The sequence below is a fragment of the Netta rufina genome, assembly GCF_964035555.1.
Source record: "Netta rufina genome assembly, chromosome: 27".
NCBI lineage: Eukaryota > Metazoa > Chordata > Aves > Anseriformes > Anatidae > Netta > Netta rufina.
Genome location: NC_140151.1, coordinates 2,031,468 through 2,056,303, shown reverse-complemented (window position 1 = coordinate 2,056,303; position 24,836 = coordinate 2,031,468). Strand labels below are relative to the sequence as shown.

General features: G+C 68.3%; 2 protein-coding genes across 2 annotated transcripts; one reads left to right on the top strand and one right to left on the bottom strand.

The window, feature by feature from the left end:
- Positions 1-5,531: 5,531 nt before the first annotated feature.
- CAMK2B (calcium/calmodulin dependent protein kinase II beta) lies at positions 5,532-18,131 on the top strand (the record flags this gene model as incomplete). Its single annotated transcript, XM_084302153.1, is given in 17 exon segments — positions 5,532-5,558; positions 5,814-5,916; positions 5,997-6,025; positions 6,027-6,081; positions 7,243-7,337; positions 7,500-7,622; positions 7,761-7,824; positions 7,827-7,843; positions 9,197-9,239; positions 11,847-11,851; positions 11,853-11,888; positions 11,958-12,029; positions 13,384-13,428; positions 13,755-13,803; positions 16,508-16,583; positions 16,667-16,761; positions 17,899-18,131. Coding segments are annotated over 17 exon segments (1,167 nt in total).
- Positions 18,132-20,381: 2,250 nt separating this feature from the next.
- YKT6 (YKT6 v-SNARE homolog) lies at positions 20,382-23,762 on the bottom strand. Its single transcript, XM_084302161.1, has 8 exons — positions 23,648-23,762; positions 22,886-22,991; positions 21,984-22,066; positions 21,618-21,718; positions 21,415-21,519; positions 21,261-21,326; positions 21,002-21,103; positions 20,382-20,770 (listed from the first exon to the last, which is right to left on the bottom strand). Exons 2-8 carry the CDS (start codon positions 22,987-22,989, stop codon positions 20,735-20,737), a joined length of 597 nt encoding a protein of 198 aa, XP_084158287.1. The 5' UTR covers positions 22,990-22,991; positions 23,648-23,762; the 3' UTR covers positions 20,382-20,734.
- Between the last annotated feature and the right edge of the window lie 1,074 nt (positions 23,763-24,836).

Below are 24,836 nucleotides of genomic sequence, written 5' to 3'. Positions count from 1 at the left end.
AGCCCCCCCCCCATGGAGCAGCAGCCAAGGAAGGGGTTATTTTTTTTGTGGGGGGGGGGGGGGTGCACCGGAGGGGGGGTCGCACCGCCTCGCCCTCCCCCAAATCCAGCATCCGTCCCGGTTGCCGTGGCAACGCGCCCCCCCCCCCCGGTGTCACCCGCCATCACCGCGTGTCCCCCCCCCCGCCGAGAGCCGGGGACCTCGGCCGTGCCCCCCCCCGGGGAAACTGAGGCACGGGGGGGGGGCACCCGGCACCTCCCCTGCCCCCAGGGGCCATATGGGGGGGGGGGGGCACACGGTGGGGACCCCCCAGCTTCCAGGTCCCAACCCATCGCGTGGGGGGGGGGGGTCCGTGCCCCACAAGGGGGGGGCTGTGACCCCCCCGAGCTGCTCTAAGCCCCCCAAATTTATTTTTTTTTTTGGGGGGGGGCAGCAGCAGAGCCTTGCGGGTGGGGGTCCCGGTGCCCCCCCCCCCCCCGCAGACGGGCAGGGGACAATCGAGGGACACCGGCGGGGGGGCACACACTTGTTTTTGGGTGGGGGGCCTCGGGGATGGCCCCGCTGGGTGCTGCCCCCCCCCCCTGCCCCCCCACCCTCAGGGGGTGCCCCCGTGTCCCCCCCCCCCCGCCGTGCCCGCAGCCGGGCCCCGTGCCCGCCGCCGCCATCCGGGCCACCCGGCGTCCCCATGGCAACCGGCTGCGGGTGCCGGATCCTTCCCACGCCCCCCCCGCGGTGCCACCCGGTGTCAGCGCCCCCCACCCACCTTGTACCCCCCCCTCCCCCCCCCCCCCCAAATCACCACCCCCCCTCCCCCCCCCCTCTCCCCAAATATAACCCGGGCGGGGGGCGTTCGGGGCTCGCCCCGGTGCTGAGTCACGGCCGCGGGTGCTGAGTCATGGGGAGGGGTGTGTCCGGGGGGGGGGTGGGTTGTGGTTTTTTGGGGGGGGGGCACTGAGCCGACCCCCCCCCCCTCCGTCCCTGTCCCCAGGGGGGCTTTCTCGGTGGTCCGGCGCTGCGTCAAGCTCTGCACCGGCCATGAGTACGCCGCCAAGATCATCAACACCAAGAAGCTCTCGGCCAGAGGTACGGACCCCCCCCGCCCCCCCCCGGGGACCCCCAGAGCCCCCCCGGGACCCCCAGAGCCCCCCGGACCCCCCCAGCAAAAAGAGCGGCCTGGGGTGGGGGCAGCGCTGTGGGGCTGGGGCTGCCCCCCGGGCACTGCCCACGGGGACGTGTGTGGGCAGTGGGAGCGGGGTGGGGAGGGGGGGGGCAAGTGTGTAAGTGTGCAAGGGGGGGGCACGTGTGCGTATGTGTGTGTGTGTGTGCGTGTGTGTGTGTGTGCAGGGGGTGCGTGCAAGTGTGTGTGTGCATGCAGGTGATTGTGCAAGGGTGTGCAAGCGTGCACGAGCAGCGTGTGCACGGGGGGGGGTGTGCAAATGTGCGTGAGCAGCGTGCGTGCACGGCTGAGGGCAAGTGTGTGTGTGCGGGTAATAACCGAGTGTGCAAGCAGTGTGTGCAAGTGAGTGTGCAAGCAGCGTGTGCAAGTGTGCAAGCAGTGTGCATGTGCACGTGTGTGTGCAAATATGTGTGCAGGTGTGTGTGTGCACACGTGTGTGTGTGCAAGCGGTCTGTGCCTGGCTGCGTGTGCGTGCACACGTGAGCAGGCTGCGTCGTGCGCAGGTGTGAGCAGGACACGTGTGTGCACACCAGTGACGTGCCAGGGGGGTGTGCTGCGTGCACAAGCAGCGTCGTGGCTGTGAGCACAGGCGTGTGCGTGCCCCCGAGCACCGCACAGGTGTGTGCACAGGCGTGAGGGGTGTGCACAGGTGTGCACAGCTGTCGTGTGCACGCGGGTGTGAGCAGGCACAGCTGTGCCGAGCAACGGGGGGTGGGCACACTTGCACGCGTGGGACACAGCCTCCTGGGGGGGGCACTGCGCGTGGGTAGAGCTGCACACACACGTGCACCACAGCGCAGTTGTGCACGCACGTGCACGTGGGTTACAGTTGTGCACAGCCAGGTAGAGTTGTGCACACACACGTGCACCCTCACACGCGGGTACCCGCACACGCGTGCACAACCACACGCGTGCACAACCACACGCGTGCACCAGCACACGCGTTACGCACGGCACGCACCCGGCCAGGCATGCACACGGGTGTGTGCACCCCTTGCATGTGCACAGCTCCGTGTGTGCACAATCACACGCGTGTGCACGAGCACGGAGAGGCAGCCGTGTAAATCCGCCGCGTGCACACGCGTGTGCACACCCGCAGCCACCTGCAGGGAGCGGGTTGGGAACGTGGGGGTGCCTGAGGCTGGAGCGGGGACGGGGACGGGGACAGGGACAGGGACAGGGACAGGATGGGGGCAGGGACGGGGACGGGGACGGGGTCAGGGTGGGGGGCGGGGACCCGTCCGTGCCCCCCTGAGCCCCCCTGTCCCCAGACCACCAGAAGCTGGAGCGGGAGGCGCGCATCTGCCGTCTGCTGAAGCACTCCAACATCGGTGAGTGGGGACGGGGGGGGCACCTGGGGACAGCTGGGGGACAGCAGGGCAGCACCGGGGGGTGCCGGGGGGGGTCCCCGGGGGGTGCTTGGGGACATCTGGGGACACCTGGGGATGTCGGGTGGCACCCGTGGGTGCCTGGGGACGGCTGAGGTGCTGCCGGGTGGCACCTGGGGACGCGGCGGGGTGGCACCTGGGGGGGTGCTGGGGGGCATTTGGGGACCCCTTGGGACGCCCGAGGACTTTGGGTGGCAGCCGGGGGTGCGCCGGGTGGCGCCTGGGGACGTCCTGAGGTCCTGTGGGTGGCACCTGGGGGGGTGCTGGGGGCCACCCGGGTGCCACTTGGGGCCCCCCCCCTCAGCGCGTCCCCGTCCCCCGCAGTGCGGCTCCACGACAGCATCTCGGAGGAGGGCTTCCACTACCTCGTCTTCGACCTGTGAGTGCGGGGTGTCCCCGTGGGGGGGTGTCCCCAAACGGGGGTGTCCCCAAGGGGGTGTCCCCGTGCGGGGGTGTCCCCGGGGGGGCGCAGGGTGACAGCGCTGCCTTGCAGGGTGACCGGCGGGGAGCTGTTCGAGGACATCGTGGCGCGGGAGTATTACAGCGAGGCGGACGCCAGGTGAGCCCCCGCGCCCCCCCCCCGGCCCCCCCAGGCGCTGCGGGGGGAGTGGGGGGGGGAGCAGCTCCAGCAGGGGGGGGGCACCCCGCTTTTTTTAAGGGGGGGGGGGACAGTGCCCGTGACCCCCCCCCCCCTTTTCCCCATAACCCCCCCCCCCCAACAACAACCCCGGCTCCATTCTGCTTCTGGGTTCCCACCGCCCCCCCCCCCCCACCCCTTTTTCTCTCCCCACCCCCCCCCCACCGTGTCCCCCCCCCCCCTCCCCCCCAACCCCGGGGCCCCCCCCCCGTGCCGGTGCCGTGCCCCAGCGCCCTGTGTGCCCGCCGTGTGCCCGTCCCCGTGGTCTCTGGGCTTTCACAACATTGTTTCTCCCCCTCTCTCGTTCCCCCCCATCTCCCCCCCCCAAACCCGTACCCCCCTCCCCGTGCTCCCCCCCATGTCCCCCCCCGTCCCCGTCCCCGTCCCCTCCACCCACCCCCCCCCCCCTCTGTCTCCCATCACGCGTCGCTCGGGCTCTGTGCGTGTCCGTGTGTCCGTCCGTGTGTCCGTCTGTCCCACCGCTACCCCTCCGCTCGCTGTCCCCCCCCCGCCCACCCCCGGCACCCCGTTCCCTGTGTTTTGCCTCCTTGCCCCCCCCCCAACCTGCCCCAATGCCCCATAACCTGCCCCAATGCCCCATAACCTGCCCCAATGCCCCATAACCTGTCCTCCTGCTCCTAACCTGCCCCGTGTCCCCTCACCTGTCCCATACCCTACAACCTGCCCCATACCCTATAAACTCCACTCCTGCTTCCTAACCTGTCCCGTACCCTATAACCTGCCCTATACCCTAAAACCTGTCCTATACCCCATAACCTGTCCCATGCCCTATAACCTGCTCTCCTGCTTCCTAACCCATCCCATACCCTATAACCTGTCCGATACCCTATAACCTGCTCTCCTGCTTCCTAACCTATCCTATACCCTATAACCCATACCCTATAACCCCATCCCATACCCTATAACCCCATCCCATACCCTATACCCTGTCCCATACCCTATAACCTGCTCTCCTGCTTCCTAATCCATCCCATACCCTATAACCTTTCCCATAACCTATAACCTGTCCCATACCCTATGACCCATCCCGTACCCTATACCCTATCCCAAACCCTATAACCTGCTCTTCTGCTTCCTAACCCGTCCTATACCCTATAACCCACACCCTATAACCATCCCACACCCTATAACCCATCCCACACCCTATAACCCATCCCACACATATAACCCCATCCCATACCCTATACCCCGTCCCATACCCTACAACCTGCTCTCCTGCTTCCTAACCCATCCTATAACCCTATAACCCGTACCCTATGACCCATCCCACACCCTATAACACCATCCCATACCCCATCCACACCCTATACCCCATCCCATGCCCTATAACCCCATCCCATACCCCATCCCACACCCTGTCCCACACCCTATAACCCCGTCCCACACCCCGTCCCACACCCTATAACCCCTCCCACACCCTATAACCCCCCCACACACCCCGTCCCACACCCTATAACCTCATCCCACACCCTATAACCCCCCCCACACACCCTATAACCCCCTCCCACACCCCGTCCCACACCCTATAACCCCCCCACCCCCGTCCCCCCCCGCCGCCCCCCGCCCCCCGTTTTGTTTTGCAGTCACTGTGTCCATGAGCTATTAGCACGCGTTTCTCACACCCATCACTTTGCCTTTGTGCCCAGGCAGCTGCAGGTCAGTATAACCGGGAGGGGGGGGGCCCCGGGGGGGGCCGTGCCCCCCGCCCAGCACCCACGGAGCCTCGCGCTCCCTCTCGCCGCCCCCCCCCTGCTTGGGGGCTTCCCCCTCCCTTTTTCTACCCCCCCCCCCCCCTTCTTCCTCCTTCTCCTCCTCCTCACTTTTTTTGCCCCCCCCCCCCCCTCCCCGATTTGGGGATGTCACCCCCCCCCCAAGCCCCCCCCTTTTGGGGGGGGGTTCCCCGTTCACCCCCATTTCAGCCTCTCATCTCCCGCTCCTCCCCTCTCTTGTCTCGTCTCACCCCCCCCCCCCCGCACTGTCAGTCCTGTCTGGGGGGGGGGGCAACCCTTAAAATTTGAGGGGGGGGCTTGGGGGAGGGGGGGGGGGTCCCACCCAGCACCCCCAGCACCCCCCTCCCCATGCAGGGGAGCACCCATGGGCGTAGTGCTGGGGGAGGGGGGGGTACCTATGAGGAGGGGGTTTATCCCCACTTTGGGTGCCCCCCCCCCACGTAAAACACCCAGGGCGGGGGGGTCGGGCGCTGGATCAGCCGCCGGGGGGGGGGGCACGGCGCCCCCTGACCCGCGGGGTGTTTGCACGCAGCCACTGCATCCAGCAGATCCTGGAGGCCGTCCTGCACTGCCACCAGATGGGGGTCGTCCACAGGGACCTCAAGGTGAGCGACCCCCCCCCACTGCATCCATCTGAGGCCTTCTGGCTGCTGGGGGGGGGCATTTATTTTTTTTTTTTGGGGTGAGGGGCAGCCAGCATGCACCCCCCCCCCCCCCCATGCACCCTTCACCTTCCCGGAGGTGCTGCTTATGGGGTGTGTGTGTGTGTTTGGGGGGGCTGTGGGGCGATGCGGGGCCGTTTCACGTCTGTGTGTGTGTGTGTGCCCCCCCCCCAAATATTATGTGCCCCCCCCCATCAGCCAGAGAACCTGCTCCTGGCCAGCAAGTGCAAGGGGGCGGCGGTGAAGCTGGCCGACTTCGGCCTCGCCATCGAGGTGCAGGGCGACCAGCAGGCCTGGTTCGGTGAGTGGGAGCCCCCCCACCCCACACAGACCCCCCCGGACCCCCCCCCATGTGCTCAGCCCCTGCCCCTCTCCCTGCAGGCTTTGCCGGCACGCCCGGCTACCTGTCCCCCCGAGGTCCTGCGCAAGGAGGCCTACGGCAAACCCGTGGACATCTGGGCCTGCGGTAAGAGGGGTCCCCAGCCCCCCCCAAACCTGGTACTGGGCCCCCCCCGCCTGGTACTGGGCCCCCCCCACCCGGCCCCATCCCCCCCGTCTTGTCCCCGTCCATCTCCGTCCCCGTTCCCCACATCCCGCCCCCGGCCCTATTCCCCCCGTCCTGCCCGGCCTCTGCCTCCATCCCGGCCCTGTTCTGGCCTCTTCCAGTCCCCAGACTGGGCCCATCCAGTCCTCTCCCAGTCCACATACTGGTCCCGTCCCTGTTCTTCTCCCAGTCCCCATACTGGGCCCATCCATTCCTCTCCCAGTCCCTATACTAGTTCCTTCCCCATTCCTCTCCCAGTCTCACGCCAGTTCCCATACTGGTCCCATTCATTCCTCTCCCAATCCCATCCCAGTCCCCATACTGGTCCCATCCCCATTCCTCTCCCAGTCCCATCCCAGTCTCCATACTGGTCACATCCATTCCTCTCCCAGTCCCATCCCAATCCCCATACTGGTCCCATCAATTCCTCTCCCAGTCCACATACTGATCCCGTCCCTCTTCTTCTTCCGGTTCCCTTACTGGTCCCATTCCTGTTCCTCTCCCAGTCCCCGTACTGGTCCCATCCATTCCTCTCCCAGTCCCCGTACTGGTCCCATCCATTCCTCTCCCAATCCTCATACTGGTCCCATTCTTGTTCTTCTCCCAGTCTCCATACTGGTCCCATCAATTTCTCTCCCAGTCCACATACTGATCCCATCCCTGTTCTTCTCCTAGTTCCCATACTGGTCCCATTCTTGTTCTTCTCCCAGTTCCCATACTGGTCCCATCCATTCCTCTCCCATCCCATCCCAGTCCCCATACTGGTCCCATCCATTCCTCTCCCAGTCCCATCCCAATCCCCATACTGGTCCCATCCATTTCTCTCCCAGTTCCCATACCAGTCCCATCCATTCCTCTCCCATCCCATCCCAGTCCCCATAGTGGTCCCATCCATTCCTCCCCCATCTCACCCCAGTCCCCTTACTGGTCCCGTCCATTCCTCTCCCAGTCCCCATACTGGTCCCACCCATTCCTCCCCCCGGGCCCACCCCGATCAGCCCACCCCCGCTCTGTTGGGCCCCCCCCCGTGCGCAGCGGGGCGGTTTGGGGTGCGCCCTGACCCGCGCCCCCGCCCCCGTGCAGGCGTCATCCTGTACATCCTGCTGGTGGGCTACCCGCCCTTTTGGGACGAGGACCAGCACAAACTCTACCAACAGATCAAGGCGGGCGCCTACGACGTGAGTACGACCCCGTTAACCCTGGAACCTACTGAGGGGGCGGCACCGGCACCGGGCGGCCGCGTCCCCCCGGGGGACGTTCTGGGGGAGTTGGGGGGGGCGCAAAGGGACGCAGGACGCAGCCCGCCCTCTGCCCCCACCCCGTCTCTTCCCCCCCTACAGTTCCCCTCGCCCGAGTGGGACACGGTGACCCCCGAAGCGAAAAACCTCATCAACCAGATGCTGACCATCAACCCCGCCAAGCGCATCACAGCCCACGAAGCCCTCAAGCACCCGTGGGTCTGCGTAAGTGCTCGCCCCCCCCCCCCACCCCGCGACCCCCCCCCCCCTCCAAATTTTTCCGGCCGCCCCCGTGGGCTCACCCGGCCCCGAGGGTCGCCGCCGGCTCGCCCTGACGCCCCCCTGTCGTCCCCCCCCCCCCAGCAACGCTCCACCGTGGCCTCCATGATGCACAGGCAGGAGACGGTGGAGTGCCTGAAAAAATTCAACGCCGGAGGAAGCTCAAGGTGAGCCCCGGGGGGGGGGAGGTGGTGGCCGTGTCCCGGCCACGTCCCGGTGGCCTCTCGTGTCCCCCGGTCCCGTCCTGCCCGTGCCCGGTGCTTTGCCACCTGTCACGGTGCCCCCCAGCCATGTCCCAGTGCCCCCTGGCCATGTCACAGGGTGCCCCCCCAGCCGTGTCCCAGTGCCCCCTGGCCGTGTCCCAATGCCCCCACCCATGTCTCAGAGCCCCCCAACCATGTCCTAGTGCCCTGACCCATATCCCAGTGCCCCCCAACCATCTCCTGGTGCCCCCACCCACATCCCAGTGCCCCCAACCACGTCCCAGAGCCCCCCACCCACATCCCAGTGCCCCCAGCCATCTCCCAGAGCCCCCCAACCATCTCCCGGTGCCCCCAGCCACGTCCCAGTGCCCCCTGGCCGTGTCCCAGTGCCCCCACCCACATCCCAGTGCCCCCCAACCATCTCACCGTGCCCCCCAACCATCTCCCAGTGCCCCCACCCATATCCCAGTGCCCCCAGCCATCTCCCAGAGCCCCCCAACAACGTCCCAGTGCCTCCACCCATATCCCAGAGTCCCCGACCCGTGTCCCAGTGCCCCCCATCCACATCCCAGTGCCCCCAGCCACGTCCCAGTGCCCCCCATCCACATCCCAGTGCCCCCACCTATATTCCAGTGCCTCCCCCCACGTCCCAGTGCCCCCCGGCTGTGTCCCAGTGCCCCCAGCCATCTCCCAGTGTCCCCACCTATATCCCAGAGCCCCCCACCCACGTTCCAGTGCCCCCACCCATATCCCAGTGCCCCCAGCCACATCCCAGTGTCTCCCACCCATGTCCCAGTACCCCCAGCCATCTCCCAGAGCCCCAGCTCTGTCCCAGAGCTCCCCAACCACATCCCAGTGCCCCCCGGCCATATCCCAGTGCCCCCCCCCACCTCCCAGTGCCCCCCCCCACCTCCCAGTGCCCCCCAGCCATCTCCCAGTGCCCCCCACCCATGTCCCAGTACCCCCAGCCATCCCCCAGAGCCCCCCAATCATGTCCCAGTGCCCCCAGCCATCTCCCAGTGCCCCCACCTATATTCCAGTGCCCCCCACCCATGTCCCAGTGCCCCCTGGCCATCTCCCAGAGCCCCCCAACCATGTCCCAGTGCCCCCACCCATCTCCCGGTGCCCCCAGCAACGTCCCAGTGCCCCCACCCACATCCCAGTGCCCCCACCCACATCCCAGTGCCCCCCAACCATCTCCTGGTGCCCACCCCCCACCTCCCAGTGCCCCCCCCCACCTCCCAGTGCCCCCCCCCCACCTCCCAGTGCCCCCCCCCGCCCCCGTGCCCCCCTGGCAGTGTCTGGGTGCCGTTGCAGGGCGCCATCCTGACCACCATGCTGGCCACCAGGAACTTCTCAGGTGAGCCCCGAACGCAGCCGCCGGCCCCGGGACGCCTCCGCCCTGCAGCCGAGCTCCGGGGGCCGCATCCTGCGCCCCCCCCCCAAGGCGCCCGGGGCCTCGCCGCGCCCCCCCCCCCCCCCCCTTTTCTCTCTGTCGCTCTTTTTCTCTCTTTCTCCCCCCCCCCCCCCAACCCGAAGCCCCCTCCCCGTTTTCCCGCCTCGAGGACGGCGCCGGGGGGAGGTTTTGTGTGTGTGTGTCTGTCTGGGGGGGGCGGGGCCACGAGCCGACGGGCGCTTTTGGGGCGGGCTGGGGGGGGCACACGACACCCCCCCCTACCTCCGCTGCCCAAAAACCCGAAACGAGGGGGGGGCTCCCCCCGACCTCCGCTCCCTCGCCTCCCACGGCGCAGGTGGTGCCCGGCCGCGGTGGTGGTGGCGGCGGCGGCGGGTGGTGAGGATGGGGGGGGGGGGGGTGTCCGGGACCACCCCCCCCCCCCCCCTCAAAATGCCGCCCCCCCCCCCACCCCGCCGCCCCCCCCCAAGCTAACGGGCTGTCGCTTCCTTTCTCTCCTCTCTCTCCCCGTCCCTGCCCGCAGTAGGGCAGACAGACCACCCGCGCCTCCTACAATGTCCGCAGCCGCCTCCGGCGCCCCCCTGGGGTTGGTGGAACAAGGTAGACCCCCCCCCCTGCCCGATGACCCCCCCCCCCCAAAAATAGAAACACCCCCCTAACCCCCCCCCCTCCCCGCCCGCCCGCTTGCCTCTGGTCCCCGTCCTCTTCCTCTTCCTCCCACCCCGACGGGTCTCGGGGTCCCCTCCTCGGAAATGGGAGCGCACGCATGGCCCCCCCCCCCCCAAAAAAGCCTGTGACCCCCCCCCATCACCTCGCCCCCCCCTCTTGCCGGCCTTTCCTGTGCCCCCCCCCCGGGGCTGGGAAATGTCCCCGCTGCTGGCACCCGGCGCCCCCTCCCCGGCACCGCAGCGCTTGTCTCATGTCCCTGTCCCCCCCCCCCCAGACCCAGCCCTGGGGGGCCACTTTTGGGACCCCCGTGGTACCTGGGACCACCCCCCCCCCCACGGTATTTGGGACCCCCATAGTGCCAAGGACCCCAAATAAATAAATGGGGCCGCCCCCCACGGCACTTGGACCCCCATAGTACATGGGACCCCCATGGCACCTGGGCCCCCCCCATGGTACTTGGGGACCCCCCCATGGCACCTGGGCCCCCCCAGGACCCCCATGGTGCCCCCTTCCCACCCAGGACCCCTCTGGTACCTGGAACCTCCACCCCCCCTCCAGGAACCCCCATGGCACCCCCCCCCCACCCCTCACAGCACCCAGGCCCCCCCCCCCCATGGCACCCAGGACCCCCCCCGGTACCTGGGCCCCCCCATGGTGCCCCCCCCCCAGCACCCACCCCCCCCACCCAGGTGCCACAGTAGCACATGGCCATGGTGGGAAGGAGGAGGGAGGGGGGGGCAGGGAGAATTTGGGGGCTGCCCCCCCCTTTTTGGGGAGGTGCCCCCCCCCCATCATCCGCTGCTGCTCCATCCCACAGCATCGCCCCGCTGCCGGGGGGGGCTGCACCCACGCACTGGGGGGGCTGCATGGCTGCATGGGGGGGGGTCATTGCTGCATGGGGGGGGGTCACTGCTGCATGGGGGGGGGGTCAACTGCTGCATGGGGGGGGGGGGGTTCATTGCCCCAAGGGGGGGTCCGCACCGCCGCATGCCCCCGCACGGCTTCCAGCGCGCTGCAGCCGGTGTTTGTGGCGCCGCTGAAACACTCGGCGGGTCTCAAACCCCCCCCCACGGCGAGCCCCCCCCCTGCCCCCCCCCCCAAAAAAAAAAAAAAAGGGGGTTCCCCCCCCCCCCCCCCGATATGGGCTCTGGTTTAGACCCCGAGCTCTCAGCGCCGCAGCTCTGCCCCCAGCCCGCTTCCCGAGGAGGGCCCGGACCCCCGGGGACCCGTGGGGACACGGCTGTGTCACGGGGGTGTCCCCGTGTCCCCCCCCCCCCCCCAAAGTCCTCCCTTATCCCCGTCCCACCCCCCCCCCTTTCTAAAAGCCGGTCCCGGTGCCGTCACCGGCCGGCCCCCCCCCTTGTCCACCCCCCCAGCCCCATGGGGTCCCCTCCGGTGCCACCGGGCCTGGAGGAGCGACGCCAGCGCCGGAGGGGGGGGGGGAGCTGCCAACACACGGCCCCCCCCCGGTGCCACCTCCCCCCCCCGTCACCCCCCCGTGCCCCCCCCCCCCCCGAGGTCAGGCTAGGAGTGAGACGCCACCACCACGTCGGGGCTGCGCCGCCGCCTGCTCTCAAGACGATTTTTTTGGTGTTTTTCTCGAGTTTTTAACCCATTCCCCCCCCCCCTTCCCCAAATTCCCCCCCCCCCTCCCCTTTCTCTCTCTCTCTCGCCCTCCCTCTCCCCCCCCCCTCTTTCTCTCTCTCTCTCTCTCGCTTTCCTCTCTGCATTTCTCCAAGGTAAGCCACACCCCCGGCTCCCCGCTTCGCCCCCCCCCCGGTGCCCCCCCCCCCAAGGGGCGCTGCCGGGCGGGGGGGGGGGACGGTGGCCCTGTCCCCAGGGCGGGGGCACGGCGCTGACGCTCTGCTTTCCCCCCCCCCACAGCAGCTTAAGAGCCTGCTCAACAAGAAAGCCGACGGCGTCAAGGTGAGGGGACGCTGGGGGGGGGGGCACACGGCTGCGGGGGGGTCACGCACCATTTCTCCCCCCCCTCAGCCGCAGACCAACAGCACCAAAGGCAGCGCCGGTGTCACCAGCCCCAAGGGGACGCTCCCGCCGGCGGCGCTGGTAGGTGCCCCCCCCCCGCCCGCTGTGTCCCCGGGGGGGGCCACGAGGAGCCGAGCCCCTTCGTGCCCCCCCGCGCCCCCCCCCCCTCCATCCCACCATCCCATCGCATCCATCGCCATGCTCGCCTCGGGCGTCCCCAGAGCCACCGGCAGCCCGGGGGGGGAACCTTCCTCGTGCCCCCCCCCCCTCCCCTTTTCCAAGCCCCCCCCCCCCCCAGCCAATGCGGCCGGCACGGTGGGTGCAGGATGCGGCCACGGACAGGGGGACGGGGACGGGACAGCACCGGGACCTGGCTCATCAGGTGGGTGCAGGATGCGGCCACGGGGACAGGGACAGCACCAGGACCCTACTGGGACAGTGGGGGCAGGATGCGGCCACGGGGACACGGATGGGGTCACGGCACCAGGACCCAGGTGAAGTGCAGGATGCAGCCACGGGGATGGGCACCGTGCCCCATGCGGTGAGGTGCAGGATGCGGCCATGGGCAGGGGGACAACACCAGGACCCTACTGGGACAGTGGGTGCAGGATACGGCCACGGGGACAAGGATGGGGTCACGGCACCAGGACCCGGCTCATCAGGTGGGTGCAGGATGTGGTGACAGGGATGGGGACAACACCAGGACCCTGCCGGCACGGTGGGTGCAGGATGCGGCCATGGGGATGGGGACCAGGACCCTACTGGGACAGTGGGTACAAGATACGGCCATGGGGACACGGATGGGGTCATGGCACCAGGACCTGGCTCACCAGGTGGGTGCAGGACGCGGGCACGGGGACAGGAACAGCACCACGACCCTACTGGGACAGTGGGTACAAGATATGGCCACGGGGACACGGATGGGGTCACGGCACCAGGACCCGGCTCACCAGGTGGGTGCAGGACGCGGGCACGGGGCTGCCCACGGGGTCAGCGCAATGGGTGCAGGACGTGGGCACGGGGCCCCAGGACCCCGCTCAGCAGGTGGGTGCAGGATGCGGCCCCGGGGGGGGCGCCCACCACGACCACCCTGGCAGGACGCGGCGCGCCCGGCACGGTGGGTGCAGGATACGGGCAGGGGGCTCCCCCCCCCCCCAGCCCCCAAATCGCCCTCCCCAGGGGTCCCTCTGGGCTCTCGCCCCCCCTCTGCTCTCTCCCAATTAAACCATCGGGCTTGCGCTGGACTAACGACTCTGCTTCTCTCCCCCCTCCCGCCCTCCCCACCCCGCTCTGGGTCTGTGCCCCCCGTCCGCGTGCCCCCCCCTCCAAATTTCTCTCCCCCCCCCCCCCCCCCACTGCTGTGCTCTGGTCTCTCCTCGCCTCCTCCTCTCCCCTCTCTCCTCGCCTTCCTCTGTCTCTCTTCCTTCTCCTGTAGGAGCCTCAAACTACCGTAATTCATAACCCTGTGGACGGCATTAAGGTATTGCTGCCCCCCCCCGGGGCCGTGACCCCCCCCCCTTTATTTTATCCCCCCCCCCTCTTTTCTCTCTCTCTCTCTCTCTCTTTCTCTCCGCTTTCCGCCTCCATCCTCCCCGCACATCTCCCATCTCCGCGGGGCCGGGCGGGCTGGGGGCTCGTGGCTGGGGCCGGGGGGGGTGTGGGGGCTCCCCGTGTCCCTGCGCCGTCCGGGGAGCCGGCACCCCGCGGCCGGGGCGTGTAGACCCCCCCCCGGCGGGCGCTGACACCCCCTCCCTTCCTGCCCCCCCCCCCGTCTCTCCCTCTGCACCGCCGCCCTCCCGCTGGCAGGAGTCGTCCGACAGCACCAACACCACCATCGAGGACGAGGACACGAAAGGTGACGGGGGCGTGGGGGGGCGGGGGTGGAGCTGGGTGGCACTGGGATGGCACTGGGATGCGCTGGGCTGCACTGGAGGACGTTGGAATGGCACTGGGGTGCGCTGGGATGACACTGGGATGCATTGGGGGGCGTTAGAATGGCACTATGGGGCACTGGGGTGCACTGGAATGGCACTGGGATGCACTGGAGGGCATTGATGGAACGGCACTGGGATAGCGCTAAGAAGTACTGGTGTGCACTGGAATGGCACTGGATAAGCTGAAAGCTGGAATGCATTGGGATGCACTTGGGATGGCACTGGGATGCACTGGGATGGGCTAAGAGGCACTGGGATGCATTGGAATGGCACTGGGATGGAGCTGGGATGCACTGGAAAGGCTTTGGGATGCACTGGGATGGAGCTGGAATATGTTGGAATTAATTGGAATGGCACTGGGATGACTGGATGCATTGAGTGGCACTGGGATGGGGGATGCATTGAGGTGCATTGAATGGCGACTGGGACGACTCTAGGAAGGCACTGGGGACACCTGGAATGCCTATGGTGCTAGGATGTACTGGGATGCTTCGGAATGGTATGAAATGAACTGGGATGGAGCTAGGATGCACTGGGATGCATTGGAATGTCACTGGGATGCGCTAGGATGCACTGGGATGCACTGGGATGGTGCTGGGATGCATTGGGATATGTTGGAATGGCACTGGGATGGAGCCAGGATACGCTGGGATGCACTGGGATGGTACCAGGGTGCACTGGGATGGATGTAGGATACATTGCAATGGCACTGGGATGCATTGGGGTACACTGGGATGGACCTAGGACGTGTTGGGATGCACTGGGATGCACTGGGATGGCACCAGAATGCGTTAAGGTGCACTGGGCTGGCATGAGAATGCACTGGGGCACATTGAGCTAATACTGGGATGCACTGGGGCATGGTGGCATGGCACTGGGATGAACTGGCATGCCCTGGAGTATCATAGAGCTGTACTGGGGTATGCTGGAGTGGCACTGGGGTATACTGGGGCGGCACTGGAAGGCATTGAGATGCACAGGATGCAATAAGTTGGCACTGGGATGCACTGGAATGACTCAGGGATGCAGCGGGATGGCACCGAGGTGACTTGACATGCATGGAGATGGCACTGGGATGCACTGGGTGGAACTGGGGTGTGCTGGGACGCACTGGGAAGCAGTAGACTGGTACTGCGATGCACTGGAATGGAACTGGGATGCGTTGGGACACACTGCAAGGGCACTGGGATACAGCAGGATGGCACTGGATGTGCTGAGTTGCACTGGGACAAACTGGAGTGTGATGTTATGCATTGGAATAGCACTGGGTCAAACTGGGATGGAACTGAAGTGTGCTGGAATGCACTGGCATGGCACTGGGGTGCACTGGGACGGCACCGGGGCAGCTTTGGTCTGCACTGGGGTGGCACTGGGAGGGACCGTAACACGCCTGGGTGCCTAGGCTGGCACAGGGGTGCCCTGAGGCACACTGGTGTGCAGTAAGATGGCACTGGGATGCACTGGGATGGAACTGGGATGCCTCAGCATGGCCTTGGGATCCACTGGGGTGTACTGGAATGGCTCTGAGGAGGCACCAGGATGCATTATGGTGCACTAGGATGGCACGGGGTTGTACTGGTATGCACTGGTGTGGCACTGGGGCACACTGGAGTGTACTGGAGTGGCGCTGAGATGCATTAGCATGGCCCTGAGGGACACTGGGATGCACTAGGGTGGCACTGGGAATGCATTGAGATGAGCTGGGGTGGAACTGGATGCTCTGAGACAGACTGGGATGCAACACTGGGACACACTGGATGGAACTGGGCTGTGCTGGATGGCACTAGTATGGTACTGGGAGGCACTGGGATGCGATAGGATGGTAATGCAGTGCATTGGCATGGAACTGGGATGCACTGGAATGCCACTGGGACACACTGGCACGCATGGGGTTGCTGTTGGGATGCACTGAGCCACACTGGGTTATACTGGAGTGGCACTGGAATGGCACTGGAACACACTGAGGTGACACTGGGATGAATTGGGATGGCACTGGTTTGTACTGGGATGTGGTGGGATTGCAGCAGGATGGATCTGTGGTGTATCGGAGTGCACTGGGACACACTGGAATGCGATGGGATGCTCTGGGAGAGACATGTCGGAGTGCACTGGAGTGACACTGGGATGTACTGGGACGCGATGGGACGGCACTGGGCTGTGTTGGGATGCGCTTGCATGGAACTGGGATCTGTTGCAATGCACTGGATGGTACTGGGAGGCACTGGGACGTGCTGGGAGGGACGGCTGCTGGCGGTGGGAACGCAGACACCGGGTCCAGGGCACGCAGAGTCCGACCCAGGGGCTGTCCGTCTGTCCCCGTGTCCCCATCAGCCACCTGGCTGTGTGTCCCCATGTCCTGCGTGTCCGTCCCCGTGTCCTGCGTCTGTCCCCATGGTCCTGGTGTCTGTCCCCATGCCCCGTGCGTTGTCCCCATGTCCCTGTCCCCATGCTCTGTCCCCGTCCTAGCTCGTGTCCGCCCCCAGCCCCTCTCCCTGTGTCCGTCTGTCCCCAGCCTGGCTCCTTTGGCACCTTCCTCCTCCTCCTCCTCCTCCTCTTCCTCCTGGGGGTCCCCTGGGCACCCCGCTGCGGTTCGGGGCCGTGACCCCCCCCGTGTCCCCCCCCCAGCCCGCAAGCAGGAGATCATCAAGATCACGGAGCAGCTCATCGAGGCCGTCAACAACGGGGACTTCGAGGCCTACGCGTGAGTGGGGGCCGGGCGGGGGGGTTCTGGGGGGTGGGGAGGGGGTCCTGGGGGGGGTCCGTGGCTCACAGAGCGCCTTGCAGGAAGATCTGCGACCCGGGGCTCACCTCCTTCGAGCCCGAGGCCTTGGGCAACCTGGTGGAGGGCATGGACTTCCACCGCTTCTACTTCGAGAACTGTGAGTGCCCGGCCCTGCTCCTGCCTGTCCCTGCCTGCTCCTGCCTGTCCCTGCCCGTCCCCGTGCCCAGACACCCGTCCCAGCCCCTGCCCGTCCCTCCATCCCTCCGTCCTGCCCACCCCCTGCCCGTGTCCCTTCTGCCTGCCCTGCCTGCCCCCTGCCCGTGCTCCTGCCCGCACCCTCGGGTCCGTCCCTGCCTGGACCCGTGCTGGTGGCACTCCTGCAGCCCTACCTGGCTCCCTGCCCGCACCCGTGCTCGTACTGCTCCCCAAATCCTGCCTGTGCTCGTCTGCGTCCCTGCCTGCACCCTGCCTGTGTCCTTGGGGGTAGCCCTGCCTGCACCCTGCCTGCCCCCTGCCTGCACCCTGCCCATGTCCCTGCTGGTACTGCTCCTGCAGCCTCACCCGGGTCCTTGCTGGTGTTCCTGCCCGTACCCTGCCCGCACCCTGCCTATATCCTTGCCCTCATCTCTGCCTGCACCCTGCCTGTACCCTGGTGCCTATCCCTGCCTGCGCCCTTGCTGGTGCTGCTCCTGCATCCATCCCTGCCTGCGTCCTTGGTGGTGTTCCTGCCTGCTCCCTGCCTGGGTGCCTGCCCTGCACCTACCCCTGCCCTCCCCCCTGCCTGCCCTGCCTGTACCCCTGCCCATACCCCTGCACCTACCCCTACCTCTGCCCATACCCCTGCCCTCACCCCCTACCTGTACCCCTCGCTGTACCCCTGCCTGTACCTCTGCCCGTAACCCTACCTGTACCCCTGCCTGTACCCCTGCCCCTCTCCCTACCCATACCCCTACCTGTACCCCTGCCCATACCCCTGCCCGTACCTCTGCCCCTCTCCCTGCCTGTACCCCTGCCCATACCCCTACCCGTACCCTTTGCTGTACCCCTGCCCATACCTCTGCCCGTACCCCTACCTGTACCCCTGCACCTACTCCTGCCTGTACCCCTCACTGTACCCCTGCCCATACCCCTACCCCTGCCTGTACCTCTGCCCCTCTCCCTACCCGTACCTCTGCCCCTCTCCCTGCCTGTACCCCTACCCCTGCCCGTACCCCTGCCTGCCCTGCCCGTACCCCTACCCCTCTCCCTTCCCCTACCCCTTCCCTCCCCCCCCCGGCTGACGGGCTGCCCGCAGTGCTGTCCAAGAACAACAAGCCGATCCACACGACCATCCTGAACCCCCACGTGCACGTCATCGGGGAGGACGCCGCCTGCATCGCCTACATCCGCCTCACGCAGTACCTGGACGCGCAGGGCCGCCCGCGCACCAGCCAGTCCGAGGAGACGCGCGTCTGGCACCGCCGCGAGGGCAAGTGGCAGAACGTCCACTTCCACGGCTCGGGGGCGCCCGTCGCCCCCCTCCAGTGAAGGTGAGGGTGGCACGGTGGGGGCCACGAGGCTGCCGGCCCCCCCCCACAACCTCCCCTCCCCGAAAAAAAAAAGGAAAAAAAAGGAAAAAAACAACAAAAAAAAAACCACCACCCTGAGAACCCAAAGCTCGGGTTGAGGACGCCCCTCTGCCTGAGCAACCCCCCCCTCTCCAAGCCTGAAGCCCCCCCCCAGCCTGAGACCCCCCCCCTCAGCCTGAGACCCCCCCTCTCAGCCTCAGACCCCCCCCTTTAAGCCTCAGACCCCCCCCCCAAGCCTGGGTCCGGCCCGACGGAGATGCGGCCGCGATCCCGGAGCACGCGTCCGCATGCCTGTGCCCCCCCCCCCCCCATTCCCCCCCCCCCCCAGTGCCTGCGTTTGCAGAAAAAGGAGGAAAAAAAAAAAAAAAAAGACAAAAAAAAGCAAAAACGACAAATAGAAAAAAAAAAAAAATCCAAAAAATTTCAATCATCTCACACCGACCCCCACCGACGTGCGGGGGGGGGGAAGCTGCCGGAAACCCCCCCCCCCCTCGTTCCCTGACCCCCCTCCTTTTCCCCTTTTTTGCCCCCCCCCTCCGCCCCCCGAAGCCCGTCTGCGCCGGGCCGGGGGGGGGGGTTGGCCCGGCCCCCCCCCCGCCCCCCCGGCTGTGCTCGTGGAGTTTCGCTGTCGCTGGTGGTGGATGTCGCGTTTTTGGGCTCCGCTTTCGCTCGCCCCCCCCCCCCAATACCCCCCCCCCCCTTAAAACCCCCTCCCCAATACCCCCCCCCCCCCTCCCCGGGCCCCTGTACATAGAGAGAGCTCTTTATTTTTGAATTCCCGCGGGAGCAGCCGGTGCCCCCCCCACAACCCCAAAAAATCCCCCCCCCCCCCCCCCCAAAAAAAAACACCCCCAGGGCTGCTCCCCCCCCCCCCCCCCCCAATTCCCAAATTGTGGGGCCGGGGCTGTTCCCGCAGCCCCTTGGGGGGGGGGGGTGAGGGGGGGGGGGAGCCGGACATCTAAAGTGGAGGGGGGGGGGAAGGAATGGGGGGAGGAATTTTGGGATTTTTTTTTGGGGGGGGGGGGGGGGCCAGCACTGAGGCAGCGTCGAAAGCACTTTATAGACTAAGAGAGCGGGTCTCTTAGGGGGCACAGGCTGCTCCGCCGGCCCCCCCCGGGCCCCCCCCCCGCACCAAGGGCGCTGCTCCCCCCCCGCACCCCCAGGGAGGGGGGGGGCTCACCCCAACCCCCCCCCCCCCCCAAATTTTTCTCCCCCCCTCCCCTCCTCCTCCTCCTCCTCCTCCTCCTCCTCCGAGGTGTCCCCTCCTCGCACTCCCGGCGCCGGGGGCTGTTTGTGGCTGGGGGGGGGGTGGTGGTGGTGGTGGGGTGGGGGGGGGGGGGGGCAGGGGGGGGGCAGCTTTTTCCTTTCTGCATGCCCTGCGCGGGAGCACCCCGCTGTCTGTCGAGGAGCTGAGCTGAGCTGTTTCCGTCCCTGAATGCTGGTGGAGCGTTGCCAAACTTCTCTCCCCCCCCCCCTCCTCCTCCTCCTCCCCTTTTTCTCTCGTTCTTTTCCGTTCCCCCCCCCCCCCAAAAAAAAATTTTCTCTATTCCCCCCCACCCACACCCCTTCGTCTTTTCTTTCTGAGCCTTGTAAGTGTAACAGATGAACTCTGATTTCGTTTTTGTCTCGGGAAAAAAAAAAAAAAAACAAAAAAACTGCTAATAAATTATGAGGAAAAACGACCACCAACACCCCCCCCCTCACAGAGCGGGGGGGGGACACGAGGCTGAGCGTTGCTGAACCCCCCCCCCCCCTCGAAGCCCGATCCTGCCCCACGGAGCCCAAGCCAGGCCACGACCATCACAGAGAACTTTATGGGCTGCGACAGCCCCGATACAGCCCCGACACAAAGCTGCCCACCGAGACCGGGGGGGGGGGCCCCGTTTGAGCCCCCCCATGAGGCTGAGCCCCCCCCCCCCGGGGCTGAGGGAGGGGGGAAAATGGGGACCCCCTCCACCACGCCAAGCACCCATCCCGCTGGCTCCCACCCACCCCACAGGAACAGGGGGTAAGGGGGGGGCTCGGACCCACCTGGGGGGGGGCAGCCCCATAGCATGGACCCCCCCCCAGCTTCCCTCCCCCCCCCCCAAGGGAAGGGGTGTGGGGGCCGACCCCGTGTGTCCCCCCCAAGGGGGCACAGCCCCAACCCGAGCAGCCCCACCCCAAGCATTTCCCTGCTCCCACCCGCCCCCCCCGGGGACACAGATGCATAAATCCCCCCCCCTCCATGCCCCGTGCTGGGGGGGGGGGTCCCAGCTCCTCTCTCCCCGAGCCCCCCCCGGGGCTGGCAGCGCGGAGGCACTCGCTGGTGTTACAGGCATCGGTGCGGGGAGGGGCACAACGCAGCCCGAGCCGCCCCGGGGGAGGGCGAGGGCCGGGGGGGGGGGCCACAGCTCTCCCCTTGCCCCCCGCCCCCCCGGCGCGGGGTCCTCTCAGCCGCGGTGCCCGGGGGGGCTCATCCCGAGCGGCGGCCCCGGAGCCTCCGGGGCTCCGCGTCCAGTCCGAGATCCGAGGGGGGGGCGAGGGCCTGGCGGGCCGGGGCAGGAGCCCCCCGCGGGGGGGTCACATCACCGCACAGCACGAGTTCTGCTTCCGAGCCTGGCGGGGGGGGGGGGGGGGGGGCGAGAGGGGGCCTCAGGGCACCGCGGGGGCACCCCACACGGGGTTTGGGGGGGGCCGAGGAGCTCCACGGCTGGGTTTGGGCAGCCGAGCCCCCTGCCCGACCCCACACCCGGCCCCCCCCGGGGGCTGCTTCTGCCCCAAACCCACTCCCGGCCCGCGGGGGGGTCCCTCCCTTGTGGGGGGGGGGGGGGGGGGTGTCGCACTCACGGTTTTGTAGAAGGCTTTGGACTGCGCCCCCAGCACCTCCGATTTGGACACCAGGTCGTCCAGCTTCTCCCCGCGCTCCAGCAGCGACTCCATGGTGTTGTGCTGCACAGGGGAACGGGCACCGGGCACCCCGTCGGCTATTCGGGACCCCCAAAGCGAGGGGGGAGCACCCCGGGGGGGTGGGGAGCACCCGGAGGGGGTGGGGGGCACCCAAGGGTGTGGGGAGCACCCATGGGAGGGAGCGGGATCAGCTCCTCACCAGGATGATTTTGGTCTCGTCCAGCTCCGCCTGCACTCTGGTCATGGGGTCGGCGTCGCGGGGGTTCTGGGGGGGGTGCGAGGAGGGTGGTGTAAGGGGAGGAGGGGGCCGGCAGCCCCCCCGGACCCCACCCCGAGGTGGCCCCCCCCCGTACCTGGTACTTGCTGAGGTACCCGTCCAGCGCCGCGTAGCCGATGGTGCCGGGGGACCCCGCGGGCCACTCGGCCCGGCTCACCTCCCTGCTGAACTCCTCCAGCACCTGCGAGCGGAGCAGCGGGGGGGTTATTTCCACGGCACGGCCCCCGCGGGACATCCCCCCCCCCCCCCCCTTAAATTGCCACCCGCGGCCCCGCTCACCTTGTCCAGCAAGGTGAAGCAGACGCGCTGCGGGTACTCGGTGTCGGCGATCACCACGCCGGCCAGCCCGTCGCTGCGCACGTACACGTGGCACAGGTACTCTGCGTGCAGAGGTGGCATCGGGGGGGCTGCTCTGAAGCCCCCCCCCAGCACCCAACGCCTGCCCCCGGCCCCGTTTCCACCAGCAGACGGCACCGGGAGGTTTCCATCCGCCGGTGGCCGCGCTGGGGCAGCAGGGAGGGCTCAGAGGGGGAGGTGAGCGCAGCCCTGTGCGCCCCCCTTGTCCCCAAAACCTCTCGGTGTTCACCCAGGGGAGGGGGGCGCGAGGGGGGGGCTTCGTGCCTCGCAGCACGGCCAGGCGCTCACCTTGCTCCTTGACGGAAGCCCGGCTGCCCAGCTGCGAGCGCTCCACGATCAGCTGGCTGGTGAAGGTCATGAACTCCTGCACGCTGCAAGCACACGGACCCCGCTGCAGAGGGGGGGGGGGGCACACCGGGCAGCCCCGGCCCTTCCCCACCGCCCCTTCCCCTCCAACCCTTCCCCTCCAGCCCCGCCGGGACACTCGCGCTGGATCCGAGTTGAGGCAGGTCAGGAAACTGCCCCAAGCTCGAGCCCTGCCAGGCAGACTTTTGCATAACCCCCCAAAAAAAACAACAAAAAAAAGGGTTTTGTTTTGTTTTTTTCACCCCGCAATAAAATAGAGGCCAAAAGCCACGAGCAAGCAGAAATAAATCTGCTCCGTCCTGGAAGCAGCCACAACGCTCCAGGGGGGGGAAGCTGCAGCGCTGGGGGCTCCCCGAGGGGCTCCTGTTACGGCCACGGGGCCGGGCAGATCAATTCAGTTCACCCCCACTGCTGCTGGATCCCCCAAAACCCGGGGGGAGGCAGCTCCTGCGGCCGTGCCCGGTGGCGAGGCGAGCAGCGAGGCCCCCAGAGCCGCCCCCGCTCGCTCCTTCCCCTCACGCACTCATCCACGGGGGTGTTTTTAGGATCCCCTCGCTGCGGCGTTGCCCCCAGCACCCCGTAAAACCTTGGCAGGGGGCTGGGAAATGCCCCGGAGCCGCTGCCGGCAGCCCCTGGCCCCCTCCACAGGTTGGGGGGCGGCTGGAGCAGGAGCCCCGGGGGGGCTGAGCCCAACGCCCCCGGGGGTGGCGATGCCCTGGGGATGCTCGGTGCGGCCGGGGGCTGCCGTGAGCCCCCCCAGCCGGGCTCGTCCCGGTGCCGGCACCGTCCCGCCGGGAGCCCCGGTGCGGGGCGCGGGGCCTGACCTGGATCTCTGGAAGAAGCTGAAGGTGGAGACGTCGTAGGCGGCCTTCAGCAGCTGCACCCGGGGCTCGCCCTTGTACAGCACGCTCAGGCTGTACAGCCTCATGGCTGCGGGGGGGGGGGGAGAGCGGGGTCAGCGGGAACACACCGGGACCCCCACAGACAACCGGGACCACAAGGGATCCCCCAGAGCCCTCCAGGACCCCCCCCAAAGCCCACTGAGACCCACCAGGACCCTATGGGGACAGCACGAGGACCCCCCAGACCCCACTGAGACCCACAGGGACCCCCCAGGCCCCACCGGGACCCTATGAGGACAGGACAGGGACCCCCCAGACACCTCTGGGACCCCCCAGACCCCGCTGGGACCCCCCAAGGACCCCCCAGACCCCTCCAGGACCCCGCAGACCCCACCGGGACCCTATGGGGAGTGCACGGGGCCCCCCCAGACCCCACTGGGACCCACCGGGGACCCCCCAGACCCCACCGGGACCCCTCCGGGCCCCCCCCAGATCCCTTCAGACCCCCAGACCCGGCCTCGGGACGCCCCCAGGACTCCCCCAGCCCCCGCCGGGGCCCCCCCAGAGCCCCCGGGGCCCCAACCGAGGCCCCGCAACCCCCCCGGGACCCACCGGGACCCCGACAACCCCCCCAGAACACCCCCGGGACCCTCCCAGGGCCGCACCGGGACCCCCGGAGCCCACTCAGTCCCTACCGGGAGCCCCCAGGGCCCCCCCCAAGCCCCCCCCGGCCCCGCCCGGTACCGGCGGCCGCGGACTCGCAGCGAGGAGGCGGCGGCGGAGGGGAGGGCTCCCGACCCGGAAGCAGAAAGAGCCCGGCCGGAAGTGCTCCCGGCCCCGGTAACTGCCACGGGGCCGCGCCCAGCCTGCGCACGCGCAGAACGCGGCCCGCCCGCCCCGCGGCTCCCGGCCAATAGGAGCGCGGCTCGCCCGGAGGCCCCGCCCCCGGCCGCGGGAGGCCCCGCCCCCGAGCCGGGAAGCCAATCGGCGGCGCCATGACGTCATGTGGGCGGGGCTCCCTGCAGGGAGTTGGTGGGGGCTCGAGCCTAGCGAGGGGGCGGGGCTTCGCGTGTGGGCGTGGCCTCGTGAGTGGACGGGGGCTCTGTGTGGGCGTGGCTTCCGAGAGTGTGGGCGTGGCCTCTACGATGGGCGGGGCAACCTGGGTGGGTGGGGCCGCTCCGTGGGCGCGGCTTCGCGTGTGTGGGGGCGGGGCTTTCACTAGTGGGTGGGGCTACGCGGGATGGAGCGGTGCGTGGGCGTGGTTTCGTGTGTGTGGGCGTGGCCTGTTGAGTGGGCGTGGCTCAGGGAGTGGGCGTGGCCTCTGTTGTGCTTGGGGACATTTGGGGTGGGCGGGGCAATGTGGATGGGGCGTGGCCTGCTGTGGGGGCGTGAGCTGGTCTGTGGGCGTGGCTCAGGGAGTGGGCGTGGTTCAGGGAGTGGGCGTGGCCTCCGTTGTGCCTGGGGGCATTTGGGTGGGCAGGGCAATGTGGATGGGGCATGGCCTTCAGTGTGGGCGTGGCCCGAGCTGTGGGCGTGGCCTGCGCTGTGGGCGTGGCCTCCAGTCCCAGCAGTGCCCCCACGGCCCCAGGACCCCCCCGGGACCCCCCCAGGACCCCCATCAGCGGGGCCGGGGCCTCCCCTTGGGTCCCCGCACCCCCGGCCCCGGGTCACGGCGGGGGCACCGCGGGACCCCCCATCCCCCCGGGGCTCCCCCCCCAGCCCCGTGCCCATCATCCCCGGGGCCCGGCGGCCATCGCGGTGCCGCCGTCACCTTGGTGCCGGTGTCCATGGCAGCGGACGGCGTTGCCAGGCCGGCCGGTGGAGTGGTTGCCCCCGTGAGCAGGCCCTGAAGTGGTTGGCACGGCAACCGGCACACCGGGAGGGGGGCCCGGGGCCGGTGACGGGGCTGACGGCCCCCCGTGGGGAGGGTCCC